At 44.5% G+C, this 21,612-nt stretch overlaps 1 protein-coding gene across 1 annotated transcript in view; it reads left to right on the top strand.

The window, feature by feature from the left end:
- TENM4 (teneurin transmembrane protein 4) overlaps positions 1-21,612 on the top strand; it is a 435,533-nt gene that overhangs the window by 336,872 nt on the left and 77,049 nt on the right. Inside the window, exon 15 of the mRNA XM_004382006.3 lies at positions 5,473-5,689. Within this exon, the coding sequence (XP_004382063.1) occupies positions 5,473-5,689 (217 nt within the window). The remainder of the gene's footprint in view (positions 1-5,472; positions 5,690-21,612) is intronic.

Genomic DNA, 21,612 nt, shown 5'->3' with positions numbered 1-21,612 from the left:
ATGTCATAAAACAATATGTGTACTATTGTTTCATGAGAAACTATTTGTTCTGTAAGCCTTCACCTGAAGTACAATAAAAAAAAAAAAAAATTAAAAAAAAAAAAAGTAGTGAGCTCCCTGCCACTCAAGGGGACAGTCTACTGGGGAGATAGGTAGGCAGTCATGGACAGCACAGTGTGATATTGCTGAGACAGAGGTCAGCATGAGGGCCTGGGGAACCTCAGAGGAGAGGACCCTTTGCCTGGGACCTAAAGTGACTCTGTGTTGAAGGACCCTTCGGAGTGGTGTGCTGTGTCCTGAGCTGTCTCAGGTTGTGAGGGACATCAAGGTCTTGAAGCCTATCAAGAAATCCTGGTTAGGAGACTGCATTTCTGATTCATACTTTTGAACTTGCTCGTTTCAGCTTTGAGAATAGTTAGGGCCCTGATGGGAAATCTTTTTTGCTGTGTTAAGTGACATCCATCGAAAAGGGCTGCCCTTTCATGATGGCCAAAGAGATCATGCCCGAAAGAGAGGCAGTTTCTGTGAAAGCCACAGCGGACCAGCCACCAGGGGAGATGGGCCTGTGGCATATGAAGGCCAGGAGGTGGCTTTCAGGCAGGTTAGTCCCTAAAGCTAACAATCAGAATTATAATAACACACGGGAAATGAGCACTCATAAACTGAAGTTAGCATACAGGAAGATTACCACTCCCAACAATTTGACAATCTGAAAGAGACTATAAAATAAGTAAGCTTTTAAATGACTAAAGAGATAAGATATAGAAACCATAATAAAGAACAAGATATTATCCAGAAAGAAATAAGCATATTTTGAAAAGTTCCAAATAGACTGTCTAGAAACTTTAAAGTATGGTAATTTAGTGACCTAAGAGATAAGTTAAACAGCAGTCCAGACACAGATGAAGGAAAAATAAGTGAAGTAGAATATAGGTCTGAGGAAATAAATCAGAATGGAGCACGAATGAAAAGATAGAGATTAAGAAAAAGGTTGAGAGACATGAAGGATAGAAGGAGAAGATCCTTCATGCATTAAATAGTACTCCCAAAGAAAAGGCTAGAGAAAGAGAGAGAGGAATATTCAAACAGTCATAACAGTTTTCCAGGAGTGATGAAAGACATGAATCCTAATTTAAGGGTCCATGTTGTGGCATATTGCTTACAGTGTAGTGCATGCTGGGTTCCACACTTGGAGAAAAATTCTCATTTGCAGAGCTCTTTTCTGAAAAATCATTGTGTCATTATCACAAGAACCCAAGAGAAGGCTTTGTATTTCACATCTGGCTATAGAAGCAGATTGGTGAGTCTGAGGAATGAACTATCTTTTCCTCCCCTGATCTGCATATGAAGAAACCGTTGAGAGAAGTTAAGCAGTTTGTACCAGGTCACACAGCTCACATGGAAGCTGGGATCCAAATCCAAGCCGTTTGCCTCAGGAGACTGCTGTCTTAAGCACTGTGCGTACTGCTGCTTGATCTAAGGGTGAAAGAAAGGCTCCTTCAAGTCCTGGTGTCCTATGATTCTGATCCTGGATCGGTGGAACTGCCCTGGCCTGGATCAGTTCATTTATTCATTCTTCAAGCTCTATGGAGTTGTAAAAAACGGCGTGAGGGCAGTGTCTGACCTCCTCCAACCCCACAAGGGGGAGGGAGAACCAAGATCAAGATGCCTGTGAGGTGGAGGCCAGATGAGCCTCCTCTCTCTGCCATCCTTACTAATTCTGACACCAACCATCCTTCCCACAGCACTCTCTACTGGGTTTGATAATTCATTACAATGAAGACACAGAACTCACAGACCATACTCACAATTATGGGGTTTATTAGGGAAGTAACCATTACAATTCAGGCTCAAGAACACTCAGGTAACAGTTCTTCCATCAGGATAGCCTCTCACGAGCTGTGCTCACAGGCATGGCTCTCCCTGGCCCTCAGTCTCTGCCCAAAGGCACTCAGCTTTCTCTCTGTGAGCTGGGAAGCCCACCACGCCATCTCCTGCAGCTGATCGCTCCTTCCTTGGTGGTGGTAGACTCCTCCCCCTCTGCTCTGGGATTGGCTCTCTTTTAAGGCAAAACTGACCAATCCCCTTGGTAGGCCACAATTAGCCTATCACACAATCACCTGCATGGTAGTTACAAGACCACGGCTAGAAAGGCCACACACAAAAGTAATTAATCCACCGCAGGAGTACAGTCTCTGTTCCAGTCCAGTTCTGAGCCTGAATAGGATACTGAAAGGAATCAGACAGTCCCTGATCCTTAGGAGGTCGTTGCCTAGGAAGGAGACAGAGGGAAAATCCACAGTTATAATATGGGGAATTAAGTGCTGTGATGGAGATTGCCCAGGATGCCGGAGGAGCACAGAAAAGTAGTATTTCAGGAAGTCTCATAAGTTCATGTTCTCCGCTTAAAACATAGTTCCTAAAAGAACTCTCCAGAGCTCAGAGAACCTTAGATAACTCAGAAAGAACTGAGTTGCAATCCTGACTCCTTCTCTGACTGACTGACTGTGTGACTTTGACCAGGTTACTTCACCACTGGGAGCCTTTGGTTCCTTCTCTCTAAAATGAGAGTCATGACAGTTGCTACTTCATAGGGTTGGGAGGATTAAATGAGACATTCCTTCTAAAGCACTTAGCACAATGCCTGGCACTCAGTGACTAGTAGCTGTGATTTATTATCATCATCAATTTAATATAAATAATAATGATAGCAATCATTCCTGACTAACCTTCCCCTAGGACTGGAGAGCAGACATTCCCCCCCAACAGGAAGCGGTTCTTCCCAGGTGCCACAGAGCCAAGTGTTTATAAAGAGGTAAAAAACTGGTTTCCAGAGACTGCTTCAGTGGTAAACAAGAGCAGGCAAAAGCTAATAAAATTTCAAATTAGCCATGACTTTTCACGGCCCTTCAATTGTGCTAGCTGATTTAATGGTCAGCGTCCCTGCTCGCTGGGATTGAGTAATGGAGCATTCCTGCAGAGTTATGGATGCGGCAGCTGAATCTGTCATGCTAACATCAATAGCAGAATGCAAATAACCCTCAGCTCAGGCTATAATTATGTGTTTAAGCAATGCCTGACAGGGACAGCCCAAGAATGTGTGATGGAGCCCGCCGGCTGCAGAAGACAGGTGTTTTGCTAGGTAGTTGGTGAATCTAGGAGAGCTGGGACAGGAGCCACAAATTAGGGCCCAGGACAGTGCTGGGATGAAGGGATGCCTTTCCCCCACAACTCGGGATGAATTTGGCAGGTGAGCATACAAAGGAAAAATGACCCTTCATTTGGTGAGCTGTGTTCTAGATTCAGAGTAGGGAAGGGGAACTACCACTTTACTAAGCACTTACTATATGCCAGGTGCTATGCTAGATTTGAGGACATAATACTATGCTTTTTACTTCTATAACAAATACTTACATGCCATTCACTCTTATCTCCCCATTTTAGAGATATGGGAAACTGAGGCTGGAGAGTTTAAGTAACTTGCCCAAGGTCACCTACTAGTAAGTCTCAGAGCCAGGATTTGACCCCAGACAGTCTAGCTCTGGAGTCCATACTCTTTAGAATTGTGCTGCCCTAAAAGAGGCTACAAGCCTTTGGGCACTGTGCAGCACCCAAGATTTTTGTCTCCAATTTATTAAGGAAAAAAACTGGGTTTCAGAGAGGTTTAGTAGCTTGCCTGAGGTCACACAGCTAGTAAAGAGAATCAAGTGCTCAGCCCCAGGTTGGCCTGAAGCCAGAGCCAGTAATCTGTGCTGCCACTGAGGATGGGGCTCAGAGTCTAGTCAATGCATGTGCAGTACCCTGGTGGGTGCCATCTATGTTGCAAGCTCCATGGGGGCAGAAGTGAGGTGAGTATATCAGTGTTAATCCCACATTATTAATGAAGAAACGGGGCGTCAGAGATATCAAGTACAAGAATCTGTCCCGTGACATTGTAGTGGCAGTACTGGGACTTGAGCCTCATGATCCTCCCACCACACCACACTGCTTAATTGAATTGAATGATGATTCAGTTTTCTGGATTTTATGGACTGGCAGTTTCATCCCCTCCTTCATGTGGTAATTGAGTCATTCAATTTGCATTCATTTATTTGTTTAACAATCATGTTTCCACACTTGATACGTGCCAGGCTCTATACTAAATGCTGGGGACCCAACAGAGATAATGAGAACAGGGTCTGTGCCCCAAGGGTGGTGGGAAGTTTGCCCAAAGTCACAGCTAATAAGCAGCAAAGCCAGAATTTGAACCCAAGCGGAAACACACATTGTTAGACTGCACTCTGCCTACAGAGTTCACGACTGTAACCCTGGGCTTTTCCTGTCCTTCCACATTCTCCCCAGTCCCCACCCCCCACCCCACCCTTGGGCAGTATCCTCTGATCTCTGGGTATGTTACCATTTTAAGCTATTCCACTGGGTGCCTGTAAGAGCACTTTGAGATAATGATACCAAAAATCTGTGGTCTGATGAATTTCTTTCTTTGCACTTTGGGAAGCTAGAAGAGCTATAATATAATTTTCAGTGCTGAAGAAATCCATCCATGTGGTAAAGAGAATTCCCTGCTAATGGTAGCTCGGCCAGAGATCTGAAACCATCCAGCAAACTCAGGAAGCACTAATATCCCCAAAGCCCCCTCTCACAGAAGGCAGAGCCAGGTCTCCAAACGGCTGAGGACTGTGCCTCAGGCCATACAACTGCATTACAGCTGGGGGAGATGCTGAGCATTACAGGGCCCTCACCACACTTCTCTTCCTCACCCCCAAAGCCAGTCAATCACCAGGTCTTACAGTTTTTACCTCTCAAATGTCTCCCCAAACCATCTACTATTCTCTACCTCCTCTGTTACCACTCCAGTCTAAGCAGCCATTATTTTTCACCTGTGCAACCTCAGCTACTCCCTATGTGTCCCCCACTTCCGCTTGGGCCCCTTTCAGTCCATTCTCTGCATTGCAGGTGGTGTTCTTTCCACAGTGCAGATCAGATGTCACTGCTTAAAAGCAAGGGTAAAATGCAGACTCCCTAACCTGGCCTATAAGGCCCAGCATGTTCTGCTCTTGCCAGCGTGGGCAGCCTTGTTTGTGCTGTTTGCCTCACCTTCCAAGTGCCAGCATTTGAATTTAGGGACTCAAATGATCATGTTCTCTCACCTCTGGGCCTTCATATATACTATGCCTTCATATATATACTATCTCTTTGAACGTGTGTATAGATAGATGGATGGACGGACAGACGGACATATACGTACGTATGTACACATGTACTTACTTGTCCATCTTTCCTACAAGACTGGTGGGCTGGGACCAGGTCTGAATCACCTCAACTCCTCAATGCCCAGCAAAGGCCCTGGCTTGTATCAGGAACTTAATAAAGTGTTTTTGACAGCTGGATAGAGGAGAAATGAGTCAAGGAATTCTGGACTAACATGACTGATTGAACATAGCAATATAAACAAATGCTCTGTCACCCCTACAGATGGCTTGGTGGACTGCATGGACCCTGACTGCTGCCTCCAGCCCCACTGCCATGTCAACCCGCTGTGCCTGGGCTCCCCTGACCCTGTGGACATCATCCAGGAGACACAGGCCCCGGTGTCCCAGCAGAACCTCCACTCCTTCTACGATCGCATCAAGTTCCTCGTGGGCAGGGACAGCACACACATCATCCCTGGAGAGAACCCCTTTGATGGAGGGTAAGTCTGTTCAGGCCCTGGCTCTGCCGACCTTGGCTCTCTGAAGGAGAACAGAGTCACCTGGAGGGCCAGGTTTGGGTGAGTGAGGGTGGGAGAAGGACAGGAGGGCAGAATCAGAGGTTCTTGATGGCATGTCAGGGTAGGCAGAAAAGCAGCCTCGGGTACCTGCATTTAGAAAACTGCTATCCAAGGCATTTGGAATTTTTATGAGCCAAGTTTTGCTGCTTCCACTGGGTGATAAATGGAGAGAGTAAGAAATCAAAGGTCCAGTGGGAATCTTGGATCAATACCCACTTTGCAGTCAGCTCTTACTGATCCTGCAGTCTCTAGATGAGCTGGAAGGCTTTGACACTGCTCACCCGCAGAGCTGATGTCCAGAAGATTTTGCTAGGCTGGGGGTGGGGTGCGCCTGCTGGCGACCCAGGTCATATGCCCACACGCTCCTTCCTTTTTCAGTTGTGTCATCCATTGAACTGTTTTTTACTGATGTCTACTCTATACCAGGTCCTGTGCCAGAATCACAGAAAGGAGTAGAACGCAGTTCCTGACCATTGGTCACTCGCAGTCCACTGCCAGAAATATATCCCCAGGGTACTCTGGGAAAACAAAGGAGGTGCTCCTGGGTAGAGGAAGGCCAGGGTGGTTTATGAGCTGAGTCTTAAAGATGAGAAATAGTTAGCTCGGCAGTGAAAGGAGAAGAGTGCTCCAGATAGAAGGAATAGCTTACACAAAGACCCAGAGGAATGAAAGTGCACAGAGCCAGAGAAGGCTAGCTCTCTATTTTGTGGTCTTCAGATCAGGAGCTGTGAAACAGGAAGAGGTATCCAAGAAGGAAGAATTTATAATGATTTATTTTGAATGTCTTGCAATATAGTGATGACTCAGCTTTGCAGAGCTTTCTGAGTATTTCAACACAGTTCAATTCAGCAGTCACAGATTGTGTACCTTCCATGTACATAACTTCTGTGCCAGAGAGTATGAGAGAACAAAGATGATCAAGTCCTGGTCCCTGCCATAAGGGGACAGTGGGAGTAGTGAAGAGGGGTGGGGGGTGAGGGATGTCTTCAAGTTTATTTAAAGCGAGAAATCAGCAAAGCTTGGTAACTGATTGTGCCTGAAGGATGCTGGAGAGAGGAGTCTAAGGTCACTATTTTACTTAATTTTATACTGAGGATTCAGAGTTCAAGGAGGTTATATCACCTGCTGAAAATCACACTACAGATTAGTAGTAGAAACAGGAGAAGTCAGCTCCCAGATCATTATTTATATATCTGTCATCTTCAGTTAAATTACATACACTTTGAAAGAAGATCTCAGTCATCTCTCCAAACCCACAGTACTTAGAGAAGGGCCTAGAATATAGTATTTTCCCTACAAATAAACGGGTAACGGTATTTTCCAAAATATTACTGGAAAACTTCCTTTTGCCTAACATTTGCCTGAGTCATCACATTCCTGCTCCTCACTGATCTTGATTCAGAAGAAACAGCTATCACTGCCAAGTATCTCCAAACAGATTCCTATGGAAAACAAGCACAAGTGATTGGAAACAGAAACCCCAGGCACCAGATGCGTTTTTCATTAGACTTCCTACTTGGTATTCGATCATCTTGATCCGGGCCAGTAGTACAGTTCTTATTTGCATCGTTGGGTAAAGTGGAATCAGTCACTAAGTTTGAGTTTGTCTCCTTTCTTCTCATATGAGGGAGCGTAGTATAATAGAAAGTACCCAGAGTTTGCATCCTGGCTTTACCTCCTACCAGCTGTGTGTGACCTCAAGGAAATAATTTAACTTTTGTGCATGTGCTGCCAATTATAAATGGACAATAGTAGTAACATTTCATGAAAGTTATTGAAAGGATTAACTGAAATAAATCACTTAGCACAATGCTTGGTTGTTGTTATTAGTCGCTGTCGAGTTGATTCCAACTCATGGCGACCCCATGTGTGCAGAGTAGAACTGCTCCATAGGGTTGTCAAGGCCGTGATCTTTCAGAAGCAGATTGCCAGGCCTTACTTCTGAGGTGTCTCTGGGTGGGTTTAGTTAGTAGTCCATCCCTTAACCATCTGTGCACCCAGGGACTGCCAATGATAGGTAATAGTGGTTATTACAGAGGGCAGCATGGCATAGTGAAAACAGCACAAGCTTTGGAATCTAATAGACCTAGATTTAAATTTCATTGCATCCACGTTCTAGCTGTATCTGAGCTCCAGTCTCCTCATCTGTAAGGTCAGGATAATAATGTCTACTTTGTAGGATAGTTATGAGAATTCCATTTTAAAAATGTATATAAAGTCTCAACATAGTACCCACCACAAAAAAAAGAAAAAGAAATTGCTTGCTAATGTGGGGATATGTGCCATTAAAATATGGATGTATAAAGGCCTCTGTGCCGCACAACATGTTGAGGCTTGTCTCCAACATGTTGAGACTTGTCACGACTTGTTTTTCCAAACTGATTGGCTTGTTTACCTGAATTCCTCCTCCCTTGCCCGAAACTTATTGTTATTCACCCAAAGCCCATTGTTCTGTTATTTGCTTCACTGTTTGCTGTATTGACTATAAAATCAACTCCTGGGACTGAAGCTGGGGTCGACTCCTCAGAGTGACCCTCCTGGCCCCACTTCTCTGTAAGAGTTGTGTTTGGTTACTGTCTCCGCAGCCCCGACATTCGCCTCCGCTGCGACATGCTAATTACATGATGGTGGTGGTGATAGCATTAGAAAGGGCTTCTAATTCCACTGCCTTATTGAAATTGAAACTTGAGAGTAACCTGCCTCTAGGAAAGTCTGCCAACCACCCAGAGAGGAGCCAGGTTTAGATTGTTTAATCATTATTTCAGGAAAGAAAAAAGCAGCATTCTTGCCAGCCGACTTTCACTGGGGATCCTTGTTAGAGAGGAATCCAGTGGCACTTCTCCAGAGTGTGGGGTTTCTGATGGGCAGGCAGACCTGACTTGATGTCTGTGTGTAACATGAACAAGGCCCATATCTGGCAGACAAAGCCCCATACCCTCCTGCACCCCATGTGCTGCTCCACAACTTGTACAGTCTGTCTGTGATTCCATTTAACAGCCTCCAAGAAGCTGGCTGTCACCCAGTGACCCAACAGCATTTCTGAGGCCAGTAAGGAAAGGCAGGCCCCAGAGATGTAGCTCCTTCACTCTGCAGATTCCCAGCTGCATATCAGTCTCAGGGAGGCTTTAGTATAAGGCATTTTAGAACTTCAGCTTCCTGGGCCCAGGGGAGGGAGAGGAATTCAAAGCTAAGTGGACCACCAATGAGGGAAGCAAGCAAGCCAGTCTTCAATGCCCAGGGCTTCCCCAAGAATTCATTTCCTCAGAAGCCCAGCCCCATGCCTGAGATGAGGAAGTACAGTACAGTACAACAAATGACACCAGGAGTTATATGGGTGGTGCCTTTTGCACTTGTCCAGCATCCTAGCTTGTGCCAGAGGTACCGGAGCAAGGGCAGCCTAGAGAGAAGGATGAGTTCCCCAGGATATGAGGGCCCCAGCCTAGCAGAATGGGGTTGGGCTGTGCTGGGCTCCATGGAGGAAACCACAGAGCTTGAGGCAGAAGTATTGCCAGATGGACTTAGAGTGAGGAAAGCTTCCCACAGGAACCCTGTCTGGTTCATCTGTGACTACAGGGTCCAGCACAATACTTGGCCCAGAGCAGGTGTTTAATACAGGTTTAATGAATATAGTGGCTCTATCTGACATTCTGCCACTACTGTCCTCAACTCGACATTAAGAGATAAAGGCATGGATGATCTTAGCTGATCTAAGGTATGAGGGGATGTAGCAGACATGGGAACCTCTGTCACCAGATTAGGTGGCTTGAAGACCATCTTTCTTTCCTGATCTGGAGGCCTGAACTCTTATCTGCCTAATGGAACACCTGTCCCTCACCTAGAGTCATGAGTAGAATACAATGAAGGATGCCTGCTATTGAGACTTGAATGGAAGAGGGGGAGCCACTGAGGTTCATACAAGAAGAATAGATATGAGGACCCAGACTGCAGAGCTTGGGGTCAGACAGCAGGGAAAGGGAGGGCAACATGAAGGCATCTCCTGGAAGAACACTCAAGGTAGGGCTGAAGCTGTTTCCCACTGTTGGTTGTATATGTTCTCTTGGGAAGAACTAATCAGGTTTAAAGGGCTGGAGAGGTGAGGCAGACATCACCTCAGTGAGTAGCTGTGGGTTGCCAACATTGAACAGGTTAGCATATTATAGGAGCAGATTCTGACAAAAGCACTACCCCCAAGCTATTTGAATATGTTCAGCATATGTTTGAGGTCACTGTATTGGTCAGAGAAATAATGTGACATTGTCATGTCTTCTGGGCTCCTCTAAGCCTAGGAGGTTATCAGCTCACTCAAGAAAGTGGGTGGGCATGCATAGGGAGAGTCAGTTGACCGGAGACATTGAGCCCAAAGAGAAAACTGGTGGAGTCAGGGGGACTTTAGAAAAAGTAAAGATGGGTACAGAGGGTCAGATCCAGAGAGAGGCAGATCCTGTGGAGAGGAGAGACTGGGAAGGGTCAGAGAGGAACAGAGCTACCCCAAAAAGACAAACTCAATTTGATAAATGTTGACCCAGCCCCTACTCTGTACCAGGCATGGGAGAAGAAAATATGCATCTATACCCCATTACTGTGGGGTCTTTTTGAGGGCCTCATGTTTGACATTGAACCCCTAGTGCCTAGTAGAGGGGCTGGCACAGAGTAACCACAGTGAATGATAGAATGAATAAATGAGTCATTCATTTAGTCGCCGCTGACCTTCGTCTGAGTACCTGAAGAGAAACAGGGACAAAGTGCTCTGAGAGTTCAGAGGAGGGACCATCACTCCCCACAAGTCTGTCTCCCTGAGCACCATGCAACAAGAACTGTATCTTACACCTCCCTGATTCCCCAGCACCCAGCATAGGGCCTGGATCAGGATCCAAAACCAAACCCACTGCTGTCGAGTTGATTCCGACTGATAGTGAACCTGTTGGACAGAGTAGAACTGCCCCATAGGGTTTCCAACGCTGTAAATCCTTACGGAAGCAGGTTGCCACATCTTCTTCTGCAGAGGGGCTGGTAGGTTCAAACCGCCAACCTTTCAGTTAGCAGCCAAGTGCTTAACCACTGCACCATCAGGGCTTTTTTGGATCCAGGTAAAAAGAAAAGAAACCAAACTCGTTGCCGTCAAGTTGATTCCAACTCATAGCAACCCTATAGGCAACGGTAAATGTTTGCTTGAAAATGAATGAACGAATGTCGATCAACTTGCAGGTCACAACACATTAGTGGGTCATAAATCAACTTAGTGAATCATAACTGTCCTTTTTTTTTTTTTTAAGAAGTAGATTTAAGTGGAATGGAATGGAAAATATCAGCACAACATTGTAAAAGGGATATGTGTTTATTTCATGAAACTTGCTTCAGTTGTATACGGGCACGGGTGTGCTACTGAATAAGCTGGATTATTACTGTGGGTTTCAGTCGTACAGGATTTTAAAAAGGCATTCTAGATCAAGGAGTGAGAATGGCCAACAGTATGACTTCCCAGGATAATCAGAGATTGGGGAGAATTTTAATGCGACTGGAGTATAATTATGGTGATATTATTTTATGAATCAAGGGTCAGAAAACATGCTCTAACATTTGAAATCAAGATGGTCTTAGAAAATCTGGAGTGTGTGATCATGGCAAGCATAAGGGTCATGTGGGAAAAGGAAGAACACAGGGGACTGTGAGGCCAGAAAGTGGCTTAGAGACAGAAACTGAGAAAGATCTGACCCTCACCTGGTCACAGGCCAGGTTAGAGCATTTCATCTCTGTCAGGACTTAAAATTGGCCATAAACAGTAGTAAAATAACCTCAGTGCCACAGAAATCTTCAGAATTTCTTTCATATCCTTTATAAAGGCACAAAGTTTCCGGTAATTTTGGAAGCAAGAGTTTGCAAGAGGAAAAAAGTAGAGAGGAGGGAGAAATGATCGTGTATGCAATCTAATTTTTTATCCACCCACTGCAGATCTAAAGCCATATACAAGTCTCAGTGGCAGAGCAGTTATGGGAGAACATTTGCTCACTCCACCCCCAGCCGCCACCCCAGTCCTTAGACAGGCTCGGATAGCCCTCAGAGCGACTGAGCACTAGAGATCATCTAATGGAGTTCAAATAAACACCAGCTTCCTGACAGCTGGCCTCTGAGCAGATTTATTATTGAATTACACTCCTGCATTTTAAGAACAAGCTGAACTGATAGGCTACCCCATCAGTTAAAAAAAAAAAGTAAGAAAGACCATGATAAATTACCCTGATGGAAGATGGAAGAAGATAAAGATCCTGCTTCCTCCAAAACATCAACCATTATATATTATTCATGTTGTGTTTTTTTTTTTTTAAATCCCTCCCCACATAGAAATGAATGTTTATGATGATAAAGCAACTAGGTGAATTCAATTCAGCATGCAGGGAATGACTTCTCACATCATCCTGATGAGCAGCTAACAACTCCTTCTCTGTCACTTGATCATCCCTTTATTGATTTCAAAAATGAATTAGCATCTCTGTTTGCTTTGTAGCTTAAGCGTGTTTCTAGTTGTCCATCACAGGGAACATTAGCAGAGAGGGTGCTGTGGTGAAGCAGAAAGAACTCAGGGTTTACAGTGAGGGGGGATGGGACTAGATTCAAGTCCAAGTAGCTAAGTGCCCTTGGGCAGATGAGCCTCGATCTCCTTGTCTGTACTGTGGCATTACTAATTCCCACCCTGCCAGGTGGTTGGGAAGATTAAATGAGAAAAAATACCCAGAATGGCATATAGTGCACGTTCAGTAATAATGCCAGTCTTAGTTATCTAGTGCCGCTATAACAGAAATACCACAAGTGGGTGGCTTTAATGAAATTTATTTTCTCACAGGTGAGGAGGCTAGAAGTCCAAATTGAGGGCACAGGCTCTAGGGGCACTCTCTCTTTGTCTGGTCAGGGGAAAGGTCCTTACCTCCTTTCAGTTTCTATTCTTTGGCTTCTTGGTGATATTCATGTGGTGTGGCATCTACCTTCCCCTGTCTCTGCTTGCTTAGTTGCTTGTTCAATCTGCTCTTTTTATATCTGAAAAAAGATTGATTTAAGACACACCCTATGCTAATACTGCCTCATTAACATAACAAAGAAAACCCATTCCCAAATAGGATTATAATCACAGGTATAGATATTAGGATTTACAACACATATTTTGGGAGGACACAGTTCAGTCCATAACAATGCCTAACATGTTCTACATGTAAGAAATTGTTTTAAATGTTTTATAAGCATTAACACATTGAATCTCTCCCAGACCATATGACATAGGGACTTTATCATCCTTGTTTTACAGATACGACATCTGATGCACAGAGGAGTTAAGTAACCTGGCCAGGGTCATAGGATTTGTAAGTGGCAGAGCCAGAATTTGAAGGTAGCCCAATTGGCCGTAGGGCCCACATGCTGAGCCTCAGTCCTCCCTTGTTATTTGTTGTTGTTAGCTGCCATCGAGTTGGCCCCTGACTCATAGTGACCCCATACACAATGGAATGAAATGCTGCCTGGTCCTGCACCACCATCCCCGTGATCGGTTATGAATCGGAACGTTGTGATCCATAGGATTTTTTTTTGGCTGATTTTCGGAAGTAGATTGCCAGAACTTTCTTCCTATTCCATCTTGGTCTGGAAGCTCTGCTGAAACCTGTTCAGCAGCATAGCAACACACAAGCCTCCACTGACAGATGAGTGGTGGCTGTGCATGAGGTACATGGGCAGGGAATTGAACCCAGGTCTCCCTCACGGAAGGCGAAGATTCTACGACTGAACTACTACGGCCCTCTTGTCTTTCCTGCTAAGTCCTTTGTGTACTGTCTCAGAATCTTTAGTTTGGCAATCTGTACAGCATGGTGCTGCTACAACTCCAGCTGGCGCTGACTGTTTCTTTAATACTGTACAACAGAATAAGAAACCTATGTGCAGTATGGCTGAGTGCGCAAGAGCACTGGCTCCAGAGTCAGGCAGCCTAGGTTTCAATTCCAGGCCCACCTTTTGCCTGCTGTGTGACATTGGACAAATTTCTTAATCTCTGAGCCTCGCTTTCCTCTTATGTCGTATGAGGATAATAATACATACCTCATGAGGATGTTGTGAAAATTAAATGAAATGTAATATACTTAGGAGTTAGAGCAGTAAGCATTCAGTAAGTGTTGGCAGCCATTATTACTATGTAATAGTGTTTGTGTTAGTGTTAGCAATAGCATTAGTATTTGTATATCTTGTACTATTACCATGAGAACTAGGAGAAGAATAAGAAGCATCAGTGTAGTTGTATAATTGATGCAAAAGTCATAGTACCAAAGCATGGCAGAGGCAAATGGGCCTTGAGATCATCAGCCCTTTGTAATGGTAGAGGAAACTTCCAGGCCGGAGAGAGCCATTGGCTCAGCAAGTTAATAGCACAGCCTGAGTCCTGGAGAACCTGGAGTCCCAAGTGAGAGCTCTCTGAAGCAATAATTCTGGTGCTTATAAGCCAGGGACTTTCTGTATTTCCATCCAACACTGTTAATTTTCAAGCAATAAGAAGTTAAAATATTTGAAGAGCCATGCTTCACATGATTAATATTGCCCTCAATGGAAAATATAGGGTCAGAATTTATCAAACACCTCTGCAGTGAGTCTAACTGGACCTCCGGTCAGATCCTGGAGGCATCTCTAAATGAATTCCACACTTACTGGCTATGATGTGAAGAGATGCTACCTCTGGGCAGTATTTTGGCAGAGGAGAGATCTGGCCCTGCCTGCCTCCCCTGCCTCTGCCTCCTCCTCCCATCACAGCTGGGGCCATGTGACTCCATGGATCTAGCCCTGTAGACCTCTAGGAGCAATCCCTATCTAGGGGAAGGATTTAGAATAACCTAGCTACTCAGCTTCAAGTCCTTCTTACTATTTTTGTCTGTCTGAGCTGTTACTTGCCAGTTCTGCCAAATGGGTTTCCGCCTTGTCCCTGAATCTTGGGCTTACTTCTATGCCCAAGTTCCTGATAGCAGCAACTTGGCACCCCAACCACCCAAGGACTCAAGTCTTGCCTTCTCTTGCCAGGATCCCCACCCCTGCCACATCTGGGTCTGGAGCTCTATCCCCACTCTGTCTAGGGACCGGGCATTGTTCCCTGGTGACACACTGGATGTCCACATCCATCTACCCCAGGGAGCCCCCTCACCATGCCCATCCTCCTGTCAGATCCTCCTCCTTGTCCGTTGAGTTGCTGCTTCCCTTCACTGCCACCTGTGTATTGTCATACATACACCTCAGATTCAGCCTGCTAGACTTTCTCCAGGCCTCCATAGCTGCATGTCTGCCCAGCATCAACTCCTACCCAAGGAAGTGAGTCTAATTCTGATCCATCCTACTTTTCTCTTTCCTATCAGGTGAAGTAGGGCCTGTCCTGTGTTCTCACAGGAAGGAAGGACACATAGTCATAGAATAAACTTGTCCACTGACAGGCTTATCTAGAGTTACATTTTAGCAGAGATGCTTTGTATTTTTCTAACAACACAAACCGTCTCCTCGGAGGTCTTCTTCGAAGGAGGTTTATGGCTACACAGCATAGAGGACATCCTAGCTAGACATGCATCACATTTCCCATGCCCCAGACACACTTACAGTGTTTCTGAGCCATGTAGCATGTCCCTTAGACATGACCAACCCGACTACTCAAGGTACAGGAGCCTTGCTCCTCCAACATGATCTCTGCTGACCAGCCTCTCTCAGTGCTGCTTCTCTCTCGCTGCAACCAGTGTGCTCACTTCCCTGTTTTGAGAATAGCCAAGGGCTCTGTTCTTGTGTGTACCTTTGTCAGGTAGCAAAAAATACCCCAGAGACTTCCTTAGGAGAGGACTCAGGCCTAAGCATGCAGCATTCAGCAGCCAGGGTTGCCCACAGGTTTGGGTGATTGGAGCTGCAGCCTGGGACCCGATACTACAATCTGAAGTCTGAGATTGAATTCTGAAGGAGCTCAACAGCTACAAAAAGATAGGAAGTCACAGAATAATGGCTTCTGGTGACTGGGCTCTACAGGAGTCTGAAGACACTAGTTGTTGCCAGGCCATCTTGTTGAATGGCTCCATGTGGTGTTCAGAGCATCATAGTAGACCTAGTGGTACCCCAGGTACTACCAGGTGATGGAAGGGAAGTGCCACCCATCTCTAGAGCTCACCTACATCACCTTAAAATGAAGGGCTTGGACTCAGTCACCCCGAAGTCCCTTCCATCTTAAAATTTAGACTTTTCTGAAGGAGTCTCTGGTTTCTTTTTCCCTCTTTCCAAACATACGCAAAACAGTCTGAGAGGGAGAGTTTTTTTCTGTAATGAATTGGTGCACTTTCCCCGGATGTTTATTCCATGTTCCCAGCAAGTGATCTGGAAGCCACTGGTGACTCTAAACTGAGCCCAGTTCCAAATGGAAAAATAGGAGTTTGGCAGTTGGACTGAGTTTAATGCTTTATTCTAACTGTGAGGATGTTTTTGTGTCATACTGCAATGACTGAGATCTAGTTTTAACCAAAGTTATTCATGAAATGGTCAAGTGACTTGAAAAGATTCCTGTAAAGCAACTACAGGTTTAAGATAGTACTAACAGTACAAGAAAATGGCACAGCTGACACTTCTCCTACTCCTAGAACAAAGTCTTCTCAACCACACTAAGGTTAAAAACAATAATAATCTCTCTCATCATATCTAACAAAAAGTTAACCAAAAGATTCAACATTATGAAGAATCTAACAAAAGTAAACCAAATAATTCAAATTTATCAAGAAAACTCTTTGAAATATAAATCTGAATCCATTAAACCTTGCACCAAATGTATATTATGCCTTGAAGTATTAGCTAATGATGGTAGCATATGCATAAAATTTATAAATGAACATGTGTATCAAAGGAGCATATTCAAAAATGTTTGTATACATAGAGTAGAATATTAATCAGCCATAAAGAGAAATGAAGTTCTGATACAGGCTACGACGTGGATGAACCTTGAAAACATTATGCTGAGTAAAATAAGTCAGACACAAAAGGATAAATATTGTATGATCCCACTTTTATGAAATATCTAGAATAGGCAAATGCATGGAGACCAAAGTTCATTAGTGGTTACTAAGGACATGTGGGAAGGGAAGGTGGAGAGTTATTGCTTAAGAACACTGAGTTTCTGTTAAGGGCAGTGAAAAACATTGGAAATGGTGGTGATGGTTGTACAACATGGGGAACATATATAATGTCACTGAATCGTGCATGTACAAATGGTTGAAATGGCAAACGTTTTGTTATATGTATCTATTACCACAATTTAAAAAAAAAAAATGTTTCCAGAAAGGGCGTACAACCAAAATAAAGTTTCAAGAGCCTTGCTGTAATGATATTAACTCTGATTTTTGAGGCAAGCAAACTAAATTGATTCTCAATTTGTTAGGTACGTGTCTGTGTCAGACAGTAAGTAACTTGACAGGCTAAGTGACTTTCCCAAGATCTCATAGATCATAAGTGGCAAGGCCTGGATTTGAATCCTGTCTCCCAGCAATTCTGTTTGAGAATGGGCAAGTCCATTCCCCTGCCTAGACTATTTCTCACCTGTACAATGAGGGCTTTGGAAGAGATGATCTGGAAGTCTCTTCTGATTCTAACATTTCAAGATTAGGGAGTTCCCAAGAATATGTACATGGGTAGAAGATTTCAGATCAGGGAAGCTGGTTAAGGAAACTGAGGCAGATCATATATATGGAAAGCTAGCAAGAGAGAGCTGTGGATCAGCCTGTGTCGCCCGGCTGGAAAGATGGTCTTGGCAACAATAGAGTTGACACTGTCAGGATCTGACCACGGAACCACCACCGCCCCCAGCTGGTGGTAATTTGACAGGCTGTGAATGGGGCTTCTCATCTGCGCCCAGGCAAGGATCTTATAAGACTTTGGATAAATTGTAATAGATGCTGGAAAGGTCAACATTCAATCAGCATGAGTTACCAGAAAGTGGTTTAAGGGTTTGTTCAGGTGGGGCATATAAATCTTTTTAAAATTGTAAGGCAAAGGAGTGATATACGTAACCAATAGTAGCATAGAGTAGCAAATACTTCAAAGCGGCAAAAGGCTAGAGTTATTATTTGCCACTTAGATCCCAAAATGATTGTTCCAATCCCTTAAATGCCAGCTTAACTAGCTGCTTTCATTTAATAACAAAAAAGTTAAAGCTGCAGCTTTTCTTCGTTCATCTTCTTTTATCTTCTTGTGTAATATACATTGAATAACAAATCTAAAATATCTGGCATGCTTTTTTTAGTTTTCAAAACAAAGGTAGTACAGGTGAGGAGGATATAGAATCAAAGCAGTAGGGCAAAAGCTGAGGCCAGGGAATCCTCCCAATTCCAGAAGGCTACTGAAGGGCCCCAAGCTTTGGGATGCAGCTTGGGCTGGCCAACTGGAAAGGACCAGACTTTCCAACCCCAGGTTCTCTAACCATATCCCTGTCAAGATCAAGTATCTCAAAGTTGTTTGACATCACCCCCCACAGTAAGTTATAGATGCATATCAGTTCTTTATTCATTCAGTAAATAGCTTATCAGGAGCTTACTCTGTGTGGTGCATTCAAATGCCAAGGCAAACACCTGTTTTGGAGGAGGCTTTCTTTTGCCTACCCAGAAATGTATCAGTGAGCATATCAGCTATGCTCAGTGTAAGGAATGCAGTACTAAGGGAGATGAAGTCCCTCTCTTCAAGGAGCTCACGGTCTGCTGGGGGAAAGTTATTGTCCCAGTAATGTGAGAGCACTCAGAGTATACACAGAGGCAGCCACAGGGATGAGAGTGGTGGATACTGCTTGCTGAAAGCCCCAGCTGGGCCCTGCAGAGTAAGCAGGCAATTTTTAGGTGGACAGGACAGGTGGAAATTTCCAGACAGAGGGGACAATTCAGAGATGAGAATAAACTTTGTATATACAGAGTTCCTTTAAGATTCTAAAGCCACGTGTAGTAGAGTTACTTGAGCTGGAGTGGGTAGCACTAAATGAAACCAATTACAAATTCTTCAACTTGTGTTGGATTCCATTTTACGTCAGATTGGGAAAACATTCAGCCTACAATTGACTGATGAGAGAATGAAGTCCGGAGAAGTACGGTGACTATCCAAGGTCATAACAGTTTGTTGGTAGCAGGGTCAGAACTAGGAACTCTGGCTCCTTGTCCAGGTCTCTTCCTACCACAGCCCTACTACTTATCTCTGAGTGACACTTGAGTTTAGTTTATTTATTTCATTCTGTTTTAAGTGGTGTGTCTCTCCAGCAGTTTCCCCTCTTGATCCCAAGCCTGGCCTCGGTCCTCAGGAAGCAGTCAGGCAGATCCTCCCCTCAGCAGGGGCACCTCAGTCAGGCCCTGAGTGTATAGTTGGTCTAAGGTCATGTTTGATGCCCCCCGTTGGCTTGGCACAAGTGCTCCTTCTTGGCAGAGTGCACCCGGCCTAATTGCTTATTTTGTATCCCAGCTGCCTGACATATGCCAAACCCATGTGTTGACTCACTGGTGTCAGAGAAAACTACAGCAGGGATTTTCTCATTGGCTTTTGTAAGCAAGCAATTAGGGACTGTAATTGACACATTTCTATAACTCCAACACTTAACACAGTGCCTGCGTTACAGTAGGTGCCCAGTTTGTTGAATTAAAGTAAAGTGAATTTTCGTGACAGCAGGTACATAACACAGTAGAAAGAATAAAGACTTGGAAGTAAGAAGACCTAGTTTTGAATGTCAGCTCAACGAACTGAGTTCCTTGCTGTGTGGCCTTGAGCAAGTCACTTCTCTCTGATCTTCTGTTACTTGATCATATTTCCCTCAACAAACACTCAGGGAACAATACGGCATGCTTACCCTGTTGCTGTGGTTGTGTGCCATCGAGTCGATTCCGACTCATAGCGACCCTATAGGACAGAGTATAACTGGCCCATAGAGTTTCCAAGCCTGTAATCTTTATGGGAACAGATTGCCAAGTCTTTTCTCCCAAGTTGCTGCTGATGGATTCCTACTACCAACCTTTCGGTTAACAGCCAGGCACTTAACTGTTGCACCACCAGGGCTCCTTTCATGCTTACCCTACCCATTGCCATAGAGTCAATTTCAAGTCACTATGAGTGATGCGTACCCTAGCCACCCTAAAACGTGGTCCCAGCCCTCCTCTGGCTCACGTGTAAGCATGTAAGTTAGCTATGGGAATGTGAATGATATAATTATATGATGGCCTCAATAGTAGAGATATTTATAAAGTGTGGAGAATCCCAGAGGAGGGGGTGATTAATTGTGACAGGAAGAGTTGATGACAGCCTCACTGAGGTGGTGGCAGCTTAGATGGGACTCTGTGGATGAGTAGAAAACAACACCCTGCCACTCCATTATGCCAGGACAGCAACCAAGAGAAACAAAAACACATCAAATACAGGACTGGTGATAAGAGGATCATATGAGCCAGTTGGGAAGCCAAGCTGGTAACAGTGATCTGTTCTCCCATTTTAATGGGTTCTCACCAAGGCAGTTTTCCATTGTGGAACTTCACAAAGTAGCAACCATATCTTTACCACATCCGCTGCACCGAGCAAGTTGCCTTGGCCCTTACTGTGGGGTCATTGGTCCAGTGATGTGCAGAAGAGCTCACAAAAGCTGACTATTAAATGTTTAGGAATCTCACATGCTAGTTGTTAAACATGGTCATTATTAAAAATTAAATTGTATAAACCAAAAGAAACCTGTTGCCATTGAGTTGATTCCAACTCATAGCGACCCTATAGGACAGAGTAGAACTGCCCCATAGAGTTTCCAAGGAGCACCTGGTGGATTCAAACTGCCGACCCTTTGGTTAGCAGCCGTAGCTTAAAAACAAAGGTAGCAAATACTCAAAACTCATCACATCCTGATTATTTTACTGTAGTTACTATTATCTTTGCTCTTGAGATTATTTAGGACTGTGGCAATCTGCTCCTGTAAAAATTTACAGCCTTGGAAACACTATGGGGCAGTTTTACTCCGTCCTGTAAGGTGGCTATGAGTTGGAATCAACTTCATGGCAGTGGGGATAGGGTTACTATAAGTAATAATTCGACTCAAGAGCAATGGGTTAGGGTTTATTGTATCTCTGTGGTGGGAACTGAAGCCCTAGTGGCACAGTGGTTAAGAGCTATGGCTGCTAACCAAAAGGTAGGCAGTTCGAATCTACCTGCCACTCCTTGGAAACCTATGGGGCAGTTCTACTCTGTCCTATAGGGTCTCTATGAGTCAGAATCAACTCGATGACAACGGGTTTGGTTTGGTTTGGTGGTGGGAATACTATAATGGTGTGCATCACATTAGTGGCTTAAAATTTGCTATGGTGGGAAGATTTACACCACAGAAATAGGAAAACACTACAAATTAAGCCTGTTTATCTTTTCTTTTTTTTGTTCAAAGCCAGCTGTTAAACGTTTACCAGCACACCACTGGTGGTATCCATTAAATCAATGGATGAAGAAAGAAAGCATTGGGTAGCCCAGCACTCATATCTTTTCAAACCTCCCTGGACAAAAGTACGTGGCAGGAGATACATTTCAGAGGCCTCCACAGAGTAAACTTCCCCCTCTCCTTTGTCCCAGGGAAGCCTGTATGTATGTTAAACTGGGCTTTCTTGGAACTAAAAATTATGGTCAGACAGAAGGAAAATGGAAGTGTTTTTCTCCAGGAGTTGATTCCTAAGCCAAATGCCTGTTTTGGCAAGAGGCCACTATGGCCTGCAGGGGCACTGGGAGTCAACTTAATCTTCTCCAGAATCCAAAGCAATCCACAGGAGCCTGGGCTAAAATTACATCTGCCCTGGCTTGCCGAAGTATAGGCTACATGATAG

This window comes from Trichechus manatus, unplaced genomic scaffold (assembly GCF_000243295.1).
Source record: "Trichechus manatus latirostris isolate Lorelei unplaced genomic scaffold, TriManLat1.0 scaffold00088, whole genome shotgun sequence".
NCBI classification, from domain to species: domain Eukaryota; kingdom Metazoa; phylum Chordata; class Mammalia; order Sirenia; family Trichechidae; genus Trichechus; species Trichechus manatus.
The sequence above is the reverse complement of the archived record's forward strand: the minus strand, read 5'-3'. Positions and strand labels throughout refer to the sequence as shown.